We start from the raw sequence: 17,889 nt of genomic DNA on the forward strand, positions 1-17,889 counted from the left end.
GATGCGGGACTTATTGGGTAACTTCACTTGGATAAAGGAAAATGAAAACCCGCTTAAAAATGTTTAATACCAACAACACAATATTTGAATTTAAGACTTTTAAAGGCCTAAAACTTCTAAAATTTAAGACATTTTAACACCCTGTGAAGTTAAAGGTTAAAGCTCTGCACAGTAGATTTGACCAATGTCATGCTAAGATGTCAATAAAAGTCTCATTGAAATAAAAGCAAGCACACATAACCCTAACTCCTAATCTGTACCTGCTGAGGAGCTGCCATCTTAAACCCGGCCGGGTCGATGCGGTTCACCGGCTCAGGTTGCGGGACCGCGTGCTGGTAGCTGGGGTATCCAGCTGCGTCCTGAATGACTGGCGGGTCCTCTCGCACAGGCTCAGATGAGCGAGTGATGGCGGGCTCGCTCGGAAGGCCCACCTCATCGTTCATGGTCTCGTCCAGCTCCTGGTCGGTGTAGGCGCCCCCCTCTGTATCGGTGTCCTCGTAGTCGGATGTGTGGCGACTGTCGGTGCTGTACATGCTGTACTCGCTGCCCGGAGCCGAGAGGTAGGAGAGCCGGTCATCATGGATGTCAAGGTCATCGTCAGGAGCACCGTCGGCCTGCAGGCGGAGATGAGGAGGGAGGGATGTTAGGATGAGTTTGATGACCCACAGCAGTGGGAATGAAATGATGGATGGATGAGAGTGGAAACTAATGCAAATCAAACGCTTTGATCTACAATCCAGGGAATAATTAACTCAGATCTGCTTTTTTTTTATTAAACATGGCAAATTTAAAATATTATTACATGGATATTTACAAAATATCGACAGATAAACAAAATAATCTGTTAAAGTTATTTTAAGACTTTAAAATGAATTGAACTGAACATGCATTCTTCAAATATTAACAGAGCAGCAAATTTATCACAGTATTTCCTATAATATTTTTTCCTCTGGAGAAAGTACAGATAGACTAGGATAAAAGCAGTTTTTAATTTTTGTAATTATTTTGAGGTCAATATTATTAGCCCCCTTAAGCAATATATTTCTCGATAGTCTACAGCAGTGTTTCCCAACCCTGTTCCTGAAGGCACACCAACAGTACACATTTTCAACCTCTCCCTAATCAAACACATCTGAATCACCTTATCATAACATGAGAAGAGACTCCAACACCTGAAGTTAATGGGTCAGAAAAGGGAGACATCCAAAATATGTACTGTTGGTGTGCCTCCAGGAACAGGGTTGGGAAATACTGGTCTACAGAACAAACCATCGTTATACAATAGCTTGCCTAATTAAGCTGTATAGAAAAATATCTAGTCAAATATTATTTACTGTCATCATGGCAAAAATGAAATAAATCAGTTATTAGAAATGAGTTATTAAAACTATTATGTAAAAAAAATCTTTCCGTTTAACAGTAATTGGGAAATAATATACAGGGGTCTAATAATTTAAGAGGGCTAATAATTCTGACTTCAACTCTATATCTTTAGTTATACTCAGAATTACATTATCAATTACATAATTATTATTTAATGAATTAAAAAATGGGTCCCAATTTATATAGTGTCACTTATACCTGTAAACTTACATGGTAACTAGATGTAGTAGTAGTATGCAACTACAATGTATGTACACACCGGTACATAGTATTTACTAGTTGAATACTGGTGTAACTACTCACATGTAACAACCCACTGAATAGTATGAGTAAGTTCAAATGTGTAACAGGACTTTGGTAACAACACTAAAAAAGTACACATCTGTAACAAGAATTACATAAGTGCATTGTGTAACAACAACATGTCTTGCAGGTGTTTTCCCACTTTCACACCTGCTTGCATACCATATACAGTACTTCTGAACACTGTATTAGAATAAGAATGGCAGAACTAACGCTGCATTAGAAGGTTTTACTTGTGATACCAGTGTAATTACAGGGTAAATCATCAGGAACTGTCCACTCAATATAAAGTGTAAAATGTTCACAAATTACTATGTAATATATAAAACCTTGGCTTTAGAGCCAAACAGAAAAAGTGATGCCGATAATTACAAAAAAGCGAACAATCATCAGATTATAGGCTAACCACCAAATGTATTTATTTTCTCAGATGCTGCCAAGTCAAAATAACCAACACTTTTGAGCCAAACTGAAAAATCATCACACCGATAATTGAAAAACATACCAAATCTTTGGTGATATATTATAACTAAAGCCATACATACACTATTTATTTAGGGACTGGTATATTTAGAACTGTTAAAACTTCTGAAAGTTATTGGCCAAACAAAATAACATTTACATAAACCATAATTGTAAACCATAAAAAAAACAAAATGGCTGACATCGAGAAACCAATAATTACAATTACAGATGATCCAATTATAGAGTCTAACTATAGAAAGATATTTAAATCACAACTGATGAACCAGAAGCAAGCATTTCTGGCAGCAGTGTAATAATGCAAAACTGTGCCTGAACTGAAAGAGTAGCTGGTGCCTTATCTAAGGTGTTTGGGATGAGAAGCTCCAGAAAAAGCAGCAACAAATCTGTGAAATAGGTCACAGAATAGCTGTAAAGAAACTTACCTTGCCCTCTGAGACCCAGACCAACTGGTTCTGCTGCTGCTGGATGCTCTCTTTCAAAGCACCGTACCACCCGTCATTCATGTTGTTCAAGTTAATAGTGGCTAAAAGGAAGTAGAGTAGCGATTAATTATGAAAGCCGATTACAACATCATGCTAAAAGCAAACCACAAGTAGCCCGCAAGAGGTGCTTGTGTTTAAAACAAGAAATAGGTGGTGACATATGACTTCAACATGACGAATGTCCGATTTTTTAGAGGGTCAAAAATTTCAGATCACTTAATTGAAAACCTGAATTGAAGCAGGTTCAAGTGATGTTTAAACTAAGGACGAAACCTTCACATGTATGTTTATATACATATAATGATAGTTATATTTGCGTCCACACCAGCAAACAACAGGGATTTGTTTATTTTTAATTTGTGCAGCTGTTGTTTACTTATAACCTGCCCACAGTGTGCTTCATTTACAGCTCATCTGACCAGTGAATCCAGCTCCTGTAATCTATCAAATGAAACGATCAAATATGAATTTAGCGATCACAGTCAGTGTAGTGGAATACCACACAAATGATTTTTCAGCAGTATTTTCAACCCAAATATGCCAAAATTATAGTGGATACCTGAGGGGCTCGAATAACTCATATAACCACATAACCCTAATTGGGACCATTTCTTGTTTTCAAGAAAGTCAGTATCTTTAGATAGTGTTCGCCTGTGTGTAAAATCTTCCAGATGGCAAGGCTAATGGTTAAAATAGGCAGGGCAAGAGACCTGCTGCACAGCTATCCACTGTGTCTGCATTCAGACCCGGGGATTCAGGAGTAGAGAAGTCCTCCTCATTTATAGTGTTTACGTGGTTATCTTTATGATGATAGAACAAATTGTAGTTGTGTATATGAAATTATGAATAAGAAATGTAGCAGGACATTAAATTACTGTTTATTTCTTTGCATTTTAACTTTGTAAACTATAAAATCAAGGGTCTCCTCATGGTGTGTCTCATTTTGTGAGTCAACTGATAGGAGTTGTTCGCTCCCCTCTTTTTCCGCTGCTCTGCCGGCCAAGCCCACTCCTCCCTCTGCTCATGGCGCTCCACGCCCATCTCAGAGCATTTTATTTTTAATTTCTGAGGTAGACTTGAACCGAAAGAGAGGGGTTTCATGACCCTTTAAGATAAAATAAATTTGATCTTCCACAGACATGAGATTTATGACTTGGGTTTGAGAATTCAGCTCTACTCACTGGTGAAAAGGTGATGGTTGTTCTTCCTCAGTTTGAGCGCGCGCTCATAGAGCTTCCGGGCACTCTTCCTGGACTCAGGACAGAGCCTGGTCCTCATGTTCTTGACACCCTGCTTGCTGTCTGGATTTAGGAACACCACGATGGGGTACCACTGAGCGTAGTTCAGACGATCCACCGCGTTAGGGGTGATGTCCAGCACAGCATGCTTGTCCTAGTGGTACAAACACAATGTTGAGATCTGGGAGATCACACAAACTCGGATGGAAAAGAGCAGATGGAAAGCGTGATGCCAGTTAACTAAATTATCCGCGTCCACACTCACTCGGTCAATGATCTGTTTAATGGTATGGAGACGGATGATTCCCGAGCTGCGCTGGTCTGTGCCCGCATCTCTGGGTTCACTCTCTGAGGGAAGGTGAAACAGACAGATTACCTTCTGGATGCACTGTAAAACAAATACTGTGTTCCACATAATTCCTTCATGTTGTGCCAACACAAATCAATTAAGTTCAAGTTAAGTACAAACTTAAGTGGATTGAACTTAAAACACTTAAGTTGTCGCAAAAAAACTCATTTTAAACAAGTAGCTTAAGCAGAAAAAGTCATTTTTTAAGTGTATGAATAAAAACCGGCAAAAAATATAGAAAGAACCACACTACACAAAACTTACTTGCAAGTTCGAAGAGGTCAGTCTCTTCTCTGGACAACTTCTCTCTAGCCACATCCGCAATAGGTCCGAAAATAACCACTGGCCTCAAGAAACCAGCTTTTCATGGAAGAGGAACAACAGGTTAATGAGATTTCTATAAAATGCTAATCATGACAGATCAGGGTTATTTTAGTAAATGAAAACCAAAATTAAAACGGTTAGGTATTTCATTAACTGAAATAGAATGAAATATTCATTCAACTAATTAAAAACTAAACTAAATTAAATTTATGCTTATAAATTTATAACCATAATCCACTGAATCCAAAATTTTCATCCGTAATTTTCGCATGTTAAAAAATAAATTCGACCTAATGTAGTGTCAGTCGTATTGACACACTGCCTCCAAAACTTTCGTTGGTCATAAAAAATAAAAAAAATTAGAACCGGGTTCGATTTTTTTCTACTTTTCACATCCAAAAATGCACTTTGAGAGGTGTTTTGATAGTTCAGAGCCAACGTACAAGCATAAAGCTAAATACAGAATGCCGTCACTTGAGCCACAGATAACTTTATGACAAACACAGTGCATAAAATAATGATAGAATAAGGCAGACAGATGAGAACACGTGACTGGATTTAGTGACTGGAGCACCTCTGCCCTGCTGCTGTTTGGTCTGTGTATGTTAATAAAATTGATTAACATTTAGACATTATGTTAACACTAGATATTATAATAGAAAGAACAAAATATCACTGCTTGAATTGACTGAAATGTTTTTTCGTAATGAATTAATTAATTAATACGCATCGGACTCAGTGTGCAAGGTTTGTTTACATAACAAATTTTTCGCATATGAAAAAAAAAAAAAAAACGCATGCAAAAATTTCAGACTTCAGTGTGCAAAGATCTTTAGAACAGTCACCAAAAACTAACTAGTAATGGTTTTCAGAACTAATAAGCTCTCATTCTGTGGTGAAAGATCTTATCTGAGGCTGTTTAGAGATTTTTATTTTTTAGCTTTTACAGAAGCAAGCTTTTGCTTCATCATGCTCCACTTCGAACCGGCTATATTCCTTTGTTATTTTAAGTGCATTTAACAAAGTAAATATTTTTGCTGATTTTGATGAAATGTATTTTGTTTAAAGTGTAAGATATCCTGTTAAAAATAAATAAATCAAATCAAAATTCAAATTAAGAATGCTTTATGCTTTATTCATCTGCCCAACAAAAAAATTCAACTAGGCATATTTAACAACATAAAATATGTTTAATATGACAACATTTCAGAATTTCTTCATAATACTTCAGAACTTCTACTTTCACTTTTTTAAAGTTGCACTTTTGGTTCTTGGTTCAGTGTCTGTTCAAACGATTAATTTAATTTTTTTACTAAAAAGATTGCACAAGAGACCAGTGGCTTTGGTCGACACTGGATGTGTTCTGCTAAACTAGAAATACTAAAGCAAACTAAAAATATAAAGTCTAAATAGAAATGATGTCCACTAAATAAAATCTAAACTAAAACTAATCAAAACCACTTATGAAACCAACTAAAACTAAACTTTATAGCAAATTAAATATAAAATTAAAATAAAAACAAAATTAAAAATTAACCTTAAAACTACCATGTGACCAGGGTTGTCAAAGTATTGACTTGAAATGTTAAAAAAATGACTTTGAAATGTTAAAAACATCCATTTCCCACTAACATTTGAGCGCCTCTGAGTGCGTTTTTAAACATCGCTGATTGGCCATTGTGTTCACGTGCTCAACAGAAATGACTGTGATTGGCCGTGAAGGTCATCAGGTCACCGCTTTTTACCACTGTTTACTGATTGTAAACACGGATACACAGATACATCAGCAGATCACTCATATGTCAGCTCATAGTGGTAAACCTTCACAGCCAATCACAGTCATGTCTGTTGAGCACGTGAACACAATGACCAATCAGCTGTCAGACCAATCAGAGCGCTCAAATGTTAAAAAAGGGAGGTTTTTAACAATTCTGTTCTGACGGGTACCGAAGTCTATACTTCAGACAACCATACTTGTGACAGACAAATTAAACAGATTAACAAAGCTCTAAAAATACATGCTGGAATCTGATATGAAAGCAGGCTGTACCTTCTCGAAGCACCACTCTCTCGTAAGCAGGGAACTTGGTTTGGACTGGCTGGGCGGACAGGTCCTCTCTGCTCTTCCTCAGGTTTCGTTTGGAGCTGCGGAGGCCTCTGAATCTCCAGAAGTCGGCACGATCCCCTCCTGGAGTCTTTGGGAGAGTGTACTGAACACTCGATAACTGCTCAGCCCTGCGGGAAAGACACAAACAAAACAGTCATGAGCAACTCAACATATCAACACCCACCTCTAGCAAAAAGCAGCTTCACCCTCACCTGTTCTTGTTGGGGATGATGCCCCGCTCCACCTCTTGGTGGTTCTTGCCGATGCGGATGGCGAGCCAGGAGCCCAGTTTGCCATTGTAAAGGGTGTCGACGACTCTGAAGACCTCCCCCTTATTGAAGCTCAGGCCATAGGGCGACTCCTTCTCGTATTCAAAATGAGTCCTGATGTAGAATGAGTCTCCTACATCAGACTCTACAATTCGGCGGTACACTGCCAAGCAAAGAGGAGTATTATTAGTAGGATTTATTTAAATAATGAAAGTATCATTATGTAAATCAGACAGAAGATCACAGAATTGTTTCAAAAAGCTTCGTAACCTTTATGAATCATTAATTCGTTCATTTTCCTTTGGCCTGGGAAGCTGTTCCAGTGGCAACCCAATACTGGGAAACACCCATATACTCTTGCAAACTTGGGATGGCTAGACTTTAATGGTATAAATTCATGATTCAACACGACTCTAGTGAGGTTCTTGTAATACGAACCGTCATATCATTTCTCAAGAAGTTTCCTACTATCTTTGAACAGATTTTAATCTGGTTCATCAACTGTTTTTAAATTCACAGACAGACTCGTATACCATACAGAATTACAATACTGCAGAACCCTCATAAATACAGACATAAAAAAAGTGTTCAAGAATCTTTTTCAATGCTCCAAAAGATCGAAGACGACGCAAAAAAAAAAAAAAAAATAGATTCTCTGTTTTATCTTGTTACACACACTATCAATGTAACCTTGTTGTCTATTATTACACACAAATACTTATATTTGTCTACCTATCTGATTATTCACACCTTGCTGGTGCAATCCCGTAACTTCTTCCTTGCACAGTAAAGTTATTAATACTGTATCGTCTGCATACTTTAAAATACATTGATTAGATCTGCCTGTGTTTAAAAACACAGTGAAAAGCATAGCAGAACTTACACAACCTTGGGGTTTGTATTTCTGTTGACAATTCAACAGTTCAGTTTAACTATCTGAATTCTGTGGGTAAGAAAAGAAACATACCACCTAATCAGATAAGGATTTACTTCCAGCTGAAGTTTAGATACTAGAATATCGGCACAAATTGTATTGAAAACATGCAATATTAAAAACGTGTTTTGTTTAAAATGAGAATTTCAGTTACCAGTATTTATATTTACACATGGATTTTATATATATATATATATATCTCTGCAAAACTAACATTTTAAGGGAAATATTATTACATGATATTAAATAGAATTAAAACTATAGAATTGAAACTATATAAATACACAAATAAAAAATAAAAAAACTCACCCTTTACTTTTTACAAACCTATTTAAGTTTCAGAAAGCTGAAAACCTGTAACCACTGACGTTCATAGTAGGAAAAACAAATACTATGCAATGCAATGGTTACAGGTTTTCAACATTCTTCAAAACATTTTTTGTGTTCAACAGAAAAAAATATAGGTTTGGAAGGGTGAGTAAATGATGACAATGTTCCATTTTGGGTGAACTATCTCTTTAAGCATCCTTACCATCTTTCTTTTTCTGGGCCAGAATGGTGACCTCCTCTCCTTTGGGCAGATCCAGCAGAAACAGCACTGCCTCCTCTCGGATGATGTTTGCGAAATCCACATTATTTACCTGGAAAGAGTTAAAAGCCACTTAACACAAAAAACAAAACAAAACTCTGAAACGAAGGAGAGGAAACTTCTTGGGACAGGTTTGTGAAAAGTGTGAATGTGTGGTGGGCGGTGAGGATTTGTGTGAAAGTGAAGGTGACAGACGCTCTGAATAAAGAACAGGCATGTTGGAAAAACCCAGAAAGCCACAGAAAGAACCTGCGTTTGGCAGCAAAGAGTCACCGGGGAAACCATCCTGAGAGAGGGCAAACATCTCCACACACACACTGAGGTTTAACGGCATCTATACAGCACAAGAGGGACGTTTTGGAAGCAAGAACCGCCATAAAACTAGGACTGCCATTAAAGAGCCCATAAACAGAAGGTTATAAAAGCCGGGAACACCAGATCTCCCTTCACCCACAGGCCTTTAAGAGTCCCGCTCCTGTTATTCATCACAAGAACTAAATGCCACGACAAACATCTTCAGGACTGAACTGTTAAGAACCTGTAAGGGATGCAATGGCTTGAGTAAAGACCAAGTAGGTTTTAAAATATATGACAGAAATGCCGTTGGACATAGTGTTAGCATGAAGGCTCTGCTCCAAAACACTGAGCTGCCTACAGGTTTAGGGATCAGCGAAAACCTTACGCCGAGTTCAGACTGTATGATTTCAGTCTCTATTTTGACTTGCCGACAGTCAGTGGTGGAAAGAGTACTAAAAAAAAATCATACAAGCAGCATTACTTGCCTAAAAATGTAGTGTAAGTAGAGTAAAAGTATCTGTTGTAAATATTACTCAAAGTATGAGTAAAAAGTAGCCCTTTCAGAAGTACTTAAGAGTAGTAAGTATTACGCTGTTGAAAGCTGATGCGTTGACATGTAATTTGTGGTTGTGTGTAAACGTAACATTATGTAGTGCATTTAGTTATTGCCCAGCAGGCACACAACATCATAAGACGTTAATATTAGGTTAGATTTAGGTTGTGATGTCAGGTGACCCAAAATTAATGTCTAGTCAGCGTCTAAGGACAACATTATTTTGATCTCCAATAATGACGTGAAATGATGTTGATATTTGGTTGATTTTAGGCTGTGCTAGAAAGTGACCAAAATCCAAAGTTGAGCCAACATATTAAACCAACATCATATTGACGCAAATACTGACATTTATTCGTCAGGTATGTCAATTAAAATCCAACATCTGATAGACGCCATAGTGGTAACGTCCACACAACTTCAAGCTGTAACATCATCAGACGTTGATATTTGGTTGATTTTAGGTTGGACGTTGGGCACTGATGTCGGCCTGGCGTTGAGTTCTGACGTCAACCTGATTTTCATTTTTAAACAAAATGCAACATTCCCATAACATTGGGGTACAACATCAACCTAATGTTTTGTTGACGTCTTGTGCCTGCTGGGTGTTTAAGGTCATTTCGGTCATCATACAGTAAACATTCGTCATCTTCTCATCAGTGACGTGCATCTAAACAGTCTCTGGGTCAATGAGTGTGAAGATTTTAGACATCTTCCTGGACACTTTTAATACATACAAACATTTTTCTGCAATTATAAAGGCCAGGCCAGCAGAAGGTTGAGGAAGAAATTTCGGCCTATTTGGGCACAAGAAACGGAGGAGAAACTAGAGTAAATTTGGCAGGAGCACCTGTGTTTCTTTGACGTGTCATCTGAGCAACATCACAACCGGGTCGAAACAGAAATAAGTTTGAGAGAAATGGCTAACTCCCTTCAAAAGCCAGGTGAGCAGAATATGTACATTTCTACCCCACTAAAGGCTTCTTTCTCATTATATAGTTACTAACAAAAGATAAACATCGTGACCGCGCTTTGTTTCCATGTCACTTCTCGCGTGTGTTTGGTTGTGACGTAGTTTTTGGACCAAGACAAAGTTGTCTGCGATTCTCCTATTGTGAAGTCATGCAGTGTAAAACCCCCTGTCGCCGATCCAACTTGCAGTGTAAACAGCACCGACAGAACGCTAGCTCAGATGGACATGTAGTGAGAAAACACCCGTGACACGACTACTTTGAAATTCGTGCAGTCTGAACTCAGCGTTAGATACCTTATAGAGACATTTTGGGGCACAAAGGTCTCAACTGTGAACCCAATTTTTTTTTTCTTTACAAATGTCTTTGAAAAAATGCAATCTATCAATTTATGTATTTTTCAATTTCTAAAACGTTTGTTTAAATTTATTTACCTCTATAAAAAGCCTATTCAAAAAATATGCATTTAATGTAGGCTTGTGCCGGTATTCGGTAATGCGATAAATCACGGTAATGAATATGCACGATATTGTTATCGCGGGCACTTCAAAATACCGTGAAAAATAATAGATCCGAATTTATATTCTTAGAACGCGCCATAGCTTATTTTCCATCAACCGCTTGAAGAAACACTGCGTATATGCTGCGCAGAACTGATGCGCACTCTGATGTAAACAGTCCCCGCATGTAGAAGCCCTGTGTGCGCAGTGCGCGCCGCCGCTGCCACCGCACTATTAATCCTCACACGCAGGCCATCTGGCAGACTGGGCACTTTACCGGTGGGCCGACGTACTTTTTGGGCCGGGCTGATCATCGTCTTATGATCTGATCGGCCCATAAAAGGCTTAGCAGCCTATCGTTTTTTTCTGCCTTATTGATTGACGCTGCTGTGATCTGTGACTCTCTGAAAGTAGATGCTTTTTTTCCCGGACAGACAGACCGGGCCGGCCCCTGTGACACCCTGCAGCCCATTGGCTCTTTTCGGTATTGACATTAGGCTGACCCAATCACAAACTCCTATTTTGGACTCCGTGTGAGCGTGCGTCGTCTGTGTGTATTTGTCAAAATAGTCGAGAGTCAGAGAGAAGAAACGCAAGGGAGGCGCAGAGAAATCGCGGGAAATACACCGGCGTTTCATTTAGCGATTCTGAAAAGTTCTCTGTTCATTCTAGTACACGGCTAAAAACGCAAATCACGTGACCACACACTCTCTGCCCAGAGCTGCAGCCACTAGTTCAGCGGGTGAGCATAAACCCCCAGGTCAGAGTATAGTGCATGTCAGACAGTTCATCTGCTGGATGATCTCATCTCACTATAGTTGTTAAACGTGATATTGAATTCATCTTGTTGTCTCTATCTAACAATTCTTATGTCTTTTGAATCACTTGTTCTCAGTTAACTGTTTTGGCTGAGTGCAAAGCTAATATATTAATTTATGTAACCACATACACTGATTCTGCACATTGACTGATTGCTTACCTTTATCGTTTAAATTTAATGTACGTTATACTGTTATAATGGCCATTATTGGTTATTAAAACTGATATTCTGCAAAAGAGACAGGGTAAAGTTCATTCTTTTCAATGGAAATGAAAGGAGACAGTTATATTTAAGCCCTGTTTTGTTATAAATATGCAGTGTGAAGATGATGCTCATAAAAATATGCAGCTACACGAGGCTGTTTGGTGTCTGTTAATCATAATATCAAAATAAAACAAATTTGACTTATATTATGTTTTCATTGTTTAGATAGTGAAACAGCAAGCAGGATGAGGTGAAAGAGGTTAAAATGTAACACTGTTCCCTTTGAAGATTTACCCATGCATTAGCAGGCAGTTTTTGTTATGTTTATTATTGAATATAGGCTGAGTCAATAGTGTATTGAATAAGCTAAATTGGCTGTAGTGTATGAGTGTGTGTGAATGAGTGTGTATGGGTGGTTTCCAATATTGGGTTGTGGCTGGAAAGGCATCTGCTGCATAAAACATGCTGGAATAGTTGGCAGTTCATTCCACTGTGGCAACCCCTGATAAATAAGGGACTTATGCGAAGAAAAATAAATGAATGAATAGTGTATTTTTTTAGAACTCAACAAATATCTTTATGGACAGCATACAGAAATTAAATTGAGATTAAAGTTTGAATTTATTTATTTATTTCATATATATGGCTTTTGTGTTTTATAGAATATGAGTTGATAAAAATATTGGACATGCATAGATAGATAGCATTTTGATTAAATTTAGTGGGCCGCTCTGGCCCAAAATGCCAGGCCCGATTTTTTTGCCCCAGTCCAGCCCTGCTCACACGAAGAAGAAGCATGGCGGAAGGAGGAACGCTGCCGACAATTTATCCCCCTTCAAAAAGGTTAAAGTCAGAAGTTTGGAAATATTTTGGGTTCCAAAAAAATGCAGAGGGATTACGAAGACGGTTTCCCTTTTGCACATTCACTTTGATATAATTGCTCAAGTTTACTTTTATATTGTGTATTGTTTTATTTATATTTATTTGTATTTAAATGTTTGAAGTACTTTTAGTTAATTAAAAAGTTATTAAAGTTTTGTTATTGAAGTTTTTTGTGTTTTTTTACCTGTTTCTCTAGTAAAATTACAATATCGTGATAATACCGTATACCGTGATAAAAGCTCAATCAATTAATCGCAGCATGAAAATGTGATACCGGCACATGCCTAATTTAATGTTAGTATTCTGCATTCCCTTTCTATGGGACAAATTAGAGCTGGGTGATTAAATCGGTATCTATATTTATTGACCGAACACCATCGTCAATATCATAAAAAAAGTTTGGTATGTAGTTTTGGTATAAAGGCTTTAGTTTTATTAAAATGTGTCTGCTGAGCCTGAGCCTTGGAAGGAATGCCAATAAGCTTAGGGTGTCAGCGTGACTTGCACGACGCGCACATTGGAGCGATGTGCACGTGTTGTGCAAGCGGTGCATATGTGACGTGCGCATTTTCCAACCGTAACTAGTTGAATATATCTTAACTTTTCTAAATACCGCGAGCGCACCACGATTCATTTAAGTAGAACTAACCTATCTGCTTCACACTTTGTATGGAATATACACATTTCAGTAACAGCAGACTAATTACCCCAGACAAACACAGCGCATACAAACACTGCAGTGCTTTTTACTTTTCTCCATAAATTTGTATCGGAGCTGCAGCAATGGTTTGTCCTTTAGTCATCCTCTGAGAAAATGGTTCGTTTAGTTATGAGAGATGCCAGGGGACCGCTTGTGAAGAGATTGTAAATAAAAAAAGATGTAAGGAAGTCGCCAGAGTGGCTTTTTGGTTTCTTTTCTTGTGAATCCCAGCCATTAGCAGCCCATCTGAAGGATTGTTTAGCATAGGGGGTAATGATGTATCCATTCAACTTCACAATTTGTAATGTTGCAGTATGTATTTGAATATTGATGGTTAGTTCCTTTACTTGAAAGCTCAGATTTGATTATCTAATTTGTTTTGTTGACAGAATTTGAGGTTTACTGTGTCATTATTATTCACACCTTACAGATGTTGGATCTACCTTAGTTGCACACACTTTGTAACATTTTATTTATCAAGTTAATCAAAAATCATAAATATCAAAACATCCAGCATTCCAATGCCACTATTTGACTGTAGGGGGGCAGGGATTGTTAGTGTTAACACATTGAGAATGTTGTATAGGGTCAGGCCTTCAATTTGTTATGTGATTGATGGGCATTGTGTTGGTTTATTGATTCTTACTGGACAAAAAAAAAAGCTTTAGATTTTAGCATGTTCTATTCATTTCCATTTCTTTTGCCAAAGGGAAAGATTAAGGAGCCTTTATTTTCAGCCACTTAAGATTTTACGTTACTGCTTTGCAAAATAAGGTGAAAATAAGCTGTTTGAGTAAGCGTTTACTGTTCTGACTTTCATACTGTAATAGTGTCGACTTGACCAAATGTTTTTAGGACGTCTCTCACCCTGAGAATCTGGTCTCCCTCTTCCAGGCCCTCTTTAGCAGCAGGACTGTCCTCCAGAACTCCCGCCACAAATATCCCAACATCGTTCCCCCCAGCGAGCCTCAAGCCCACGCTCTCGCCCTTCTTAAACTTCACCAGCTTCATGCTCGGCCTGAGGACGGACACACAAACACACATCTGAGACTGTTCACTCTCAACATCTTCAAGTGATTAATAGATCACTTTATTTATTGACAGTGAGGTCAAAGCAAAACAATTTGAGCTTTTAATTTCAAGTACAGTGTTTGATATGCCGTATGTTATGTTAAATGAATGATTAAAAAACAAAGAATAGTTAGCTGAAGGTCAAATTATTAGCCCTCCTGTGCAATTTCTTGTCTTTTTATTACTAACTTCATGTTTTCTTTAGCTATTCACATGTGCAATAGTCTTGATAAATATAACCTTCTTAAAATATAAAATTGCGCAAAAAAAATGTGTATAACAATAAAAATACACTGCTTTTCTGAGTTGTTGACTTTATGTACACTGGCATGTAGTGCCCTTTAGACATAAAGGATAAAAAAAATAGACATATTGTCTTTATATCACCCCAATATGACTGTGGACACACTATACCTACATACAGTTCTGTCCAAACAGCTTATGAAAGATGATTTTTATCATAGGTGCCCTTTAAATCAAGAGGCCTTTTCTAGACGAGCAAAAATACTGTCTTGTTCTAAAAAATAATATGTTTTTATGTTTTATGTTTTAATAATATGTTTTTCCCTAAACAAAGCAAAAAATATTTTAGTTATATATATACACATATATATATATACACACACACACATATATACATATATATATATATATATATATATATATATATATATATATATATATATATATATATATATATATATATATATACATACATATATATATATATATATATATATATATATATATATATATATATATATATATATATATATATATATATATTTTTTTTTTTTTTTTTTTTTTTTTTTTTTTTTTTTTTTTTTTTTTTTTGCTAGGTTTAAGGAAAAACTCTTTTAAAACTTTATTTTAGCATATTATTTCTTAAAATAAGACAGTTTTTGCTCATCTCATAAATTTGGGACTATAAACAAGACAAAAAATCAAAAGTGAGAAAAGCATTTTTGCAGTCCAGTTGAAACGGGCCATGAGAAAATGTATCTGAATGCCCTGAAAGTTGCTGTGACGTACCGTAAGATACTATCATCATGTGTGACACTGGGCACAGGAGCATCTGCCGGACTAACAGGCAGGTCCACGTCCGGCTGGCCCGGCTGAGCGTACACAGGTTTGGGCTCTGAGGAGAACAAGACACACTGAGTATTTGTTTAAAATACATACATACACACACACACTCCCAACTGCCACTACAGGAGCATGTCGCGCTCCAGGAGGTCATAGTGAAACTCAACAGGATGGAGCAAGTGGCAAGAGGCTGTCGAAACTGACAAACTCCCGCTGCTCTTCACCCTATGCAGGCCCCAGAATAGTGTGTGCACAATGGATGACCGTGTATTGATGTGTAGTGACCTCTGACCTGGCAGAGGGGGGAGCTGTTTCTCTGCTTCTCTGGCTGCGCTCTGCTCTTTCGGCATCTCCTCCACCATCTTAGCAGGTAGAGGAAGCGGCCCGGCCTTGGAGATCCTGTCTTCATCTCGGCTCCTGTGACTGTGGGGCAGCAGAGCGGACAACAGAGCAAAGGAAATGACATCACACTTCATTTAGTGAAGCAAGTGTCTAACAGAATAGATCTTTAAGGCAGTTTCTTTTTTTAATGATTTGGCTAAAAGGTGTGAGAAATAGGTTTCATTGTAGATTAATGAAAGGACTGACATGTTTGAACCATAAACAATGCTAAAACTTCAAGTCTCAGAATGCTCTTGAACATAAGCCTTAAAAATGTATTTATTTGAAGGATTTATGGATTTATTCAGGATCTCAACTAGAGCGATGGTCTCTAACTTTATTATTTAGAAAAAATACAGAAAAATGTAGACAATAATACTGACTTTTTACTTTTAAGTGATTAGTTTTGATCAAATTATCAGTCTTTTGAATTCAATTGTTGAAAATAATAGTTTGAATGAACCAAACTACCAACATAAGTGACTTTACTGTTATGTGATATGTTGCAATTATTACAACTTACACTGTATTTAATATAGAAAAAGTATTCGTGAAGAAAATTTGTTTTGTCTTGGCCATTTAACCAAATCATTAATAATGAATCAAGACCTTTTAAAATAATTCATTTATCAAACATCTTAAATCCAATAACACAACAATAAACAATAAATAATGATATTTGATATCGATATTTTAAACCAGCACAAAAACCCTTCCTTCTGAAAAAAATAAATAAAAATCTGAATGAAAATTTAATTTGCTCAAATTCATATTAAGAGCTAAAATCCTTCCTTCGTTAGGCCAGAAACATTCTCAACACAAGTACGCAAACACGGATGTGAACACTTCGCCAACTAAAGCATGTGATTCTGCAAACTGCAGTCAGTAAAATGTTTAGAGCGTTAATGAAAAAATGTAAAAGAAAATTTAAAGCTTAAAGGGTCAGGAAACACCAAAATGCATTTTTGGAGATGTTGACAGTCATACATGTATCCCACATTGTTAAAAACAGTATTAGGGCACATATATTTAGCTAACAAATCAAAATAGGTTTTATTTGAGTTGTTTAAAACAAATTTGTTCTTCTGGTTTGAAAAGAAATTTTGAATCTGCGTCACGGCCATGAGATCATTGTGTAAATTCCAGCATGGAGATTGGATATCTGTACTGGCTGGTACAAAGTGACGTCATTGAGTTTTCAGCATTAATTCATGAGAAATAATTAGTTCGAACCAATTAGCACGCTCTATTGTGAATGAGATGCAAATTCATTAATATGCATATAGCTTCGAAGACACATTGTGTTGCTTACCGTTATTCAAATAAGTAGTAGAAGAAGAATTGTTCGGAGAGATGAGTCATCAGTGTTGTGTTTATAAATTGTGGATTACACTGGTCTGCTAACATGCAACAAAAATATGTTTGTAAGGAACTTTTACCTGAGAGCTTATCGCATCTGGAAATGGTGAAATTGGGATTCGCCACTCGTGTCTCTTTAAAAAAAGACGCGGTTGCAGTTTGTGTTGATTGTCCCGTCTACCAATTTGGTAAGTGTGTGATCAGTGTTCGTTGTTTGTTTATTCAGATGGCAAAATTAGTTAGTATCGTCAGCTGTACTCTTTCAGTTTTTAAAGACATACCTCAGTCAAAATGATTTAGTTACTAAGTTTACAGTAATATCACTACAATATTATGGACTGAAAATCTTCCACTTCCACACAGCTCTCAGATCCACAGTAAATGCTACACTCCGAATTACTGTCTATCACCCTTTCATCTGTGTTTGTGTTGCTGCTGAGAAAATCAGCGTGTGCTCATAATGAAACTCCCCTTTTCATGCAAACCCTTCCCTCTTTTGTCACTCGACACTCCAACCAAAACAGAGCTGGACTCACCCACTTTCCTGATTTTTTCCAACATGGCCTTACTTACTTACAGCAACTTACTATGCTGCCTATGA

At 37.2% G+C, this 17,889-nt stretch overlaps 1 protein-coding gene across 12 annotated transcripts in view; it reads right to left on the reverse strand.

Annotated features, from left to right (window-relative positions):
* tjp1b (tight junction protein 1b) overlaps positions 1–17,889 on the reverse strand; it is a 182,188-nt gene that overhangs the window by 19,600 nt on the left and 144,699 nt on the right. For all 12 annotated transcript variants that reach the window (XM_056451648.1, XM_056451645.1, XM_056451640.1 and 9 more), the window contains 11 exons: positions 15,841–15,971; positions 15,495–15,600; positions 14,259–14,409; positions 8,408–8,516; positions 6,885–7,104; positions 6,616–6,800; positions 4,506–4,601; positions 4,158–4,240; positions 3,836–4,046; positions 2,595–2,695; positions 261–614 (listed from right to left, as the gene is read on the reverse strand). In XM_056451648.1, coding sequence (XP_056307623.1) covers positions 261–614; positions 2,595–2,695; positions 3,836–4,046; positions 4,158–4,240; positions 4,506–4,601; positions 6,616–6,800; positions 6,885–7,104; positions 8,408–8,516; positions 14,259–14,409; positions 15,495–15,600; positions 15,841–15,971 — 1,747 coding nt within the window. The remainder of the gene's footprint in view (positions 1–260; positions 615–2,594; positions 2,696–3,835; positions 4,047–4,157; positions 4,241–4,505; positions 4,602–6,615; positions 6,801–6,884; positions 7,105–8,407; positions 8,517–14,258; positions 14,410–15,494; positions 15,601–15,840; positions 15,972–17,889) is intronic.

Source organism: Danio aesculapii, chromosome 25 (genome assembly GCF_903798145.1).
Source record: "Danio aesculapii chromosome 25, fDanAes4.1, whole genome shotgun sequence".
In the NCBI taxonomy this organism is placed as follows: Eukaryota; Metazoa; Chordata; class Actinopteri; order Cypriniformes; family Danionidae; genus Danio; species Danio aesculapii.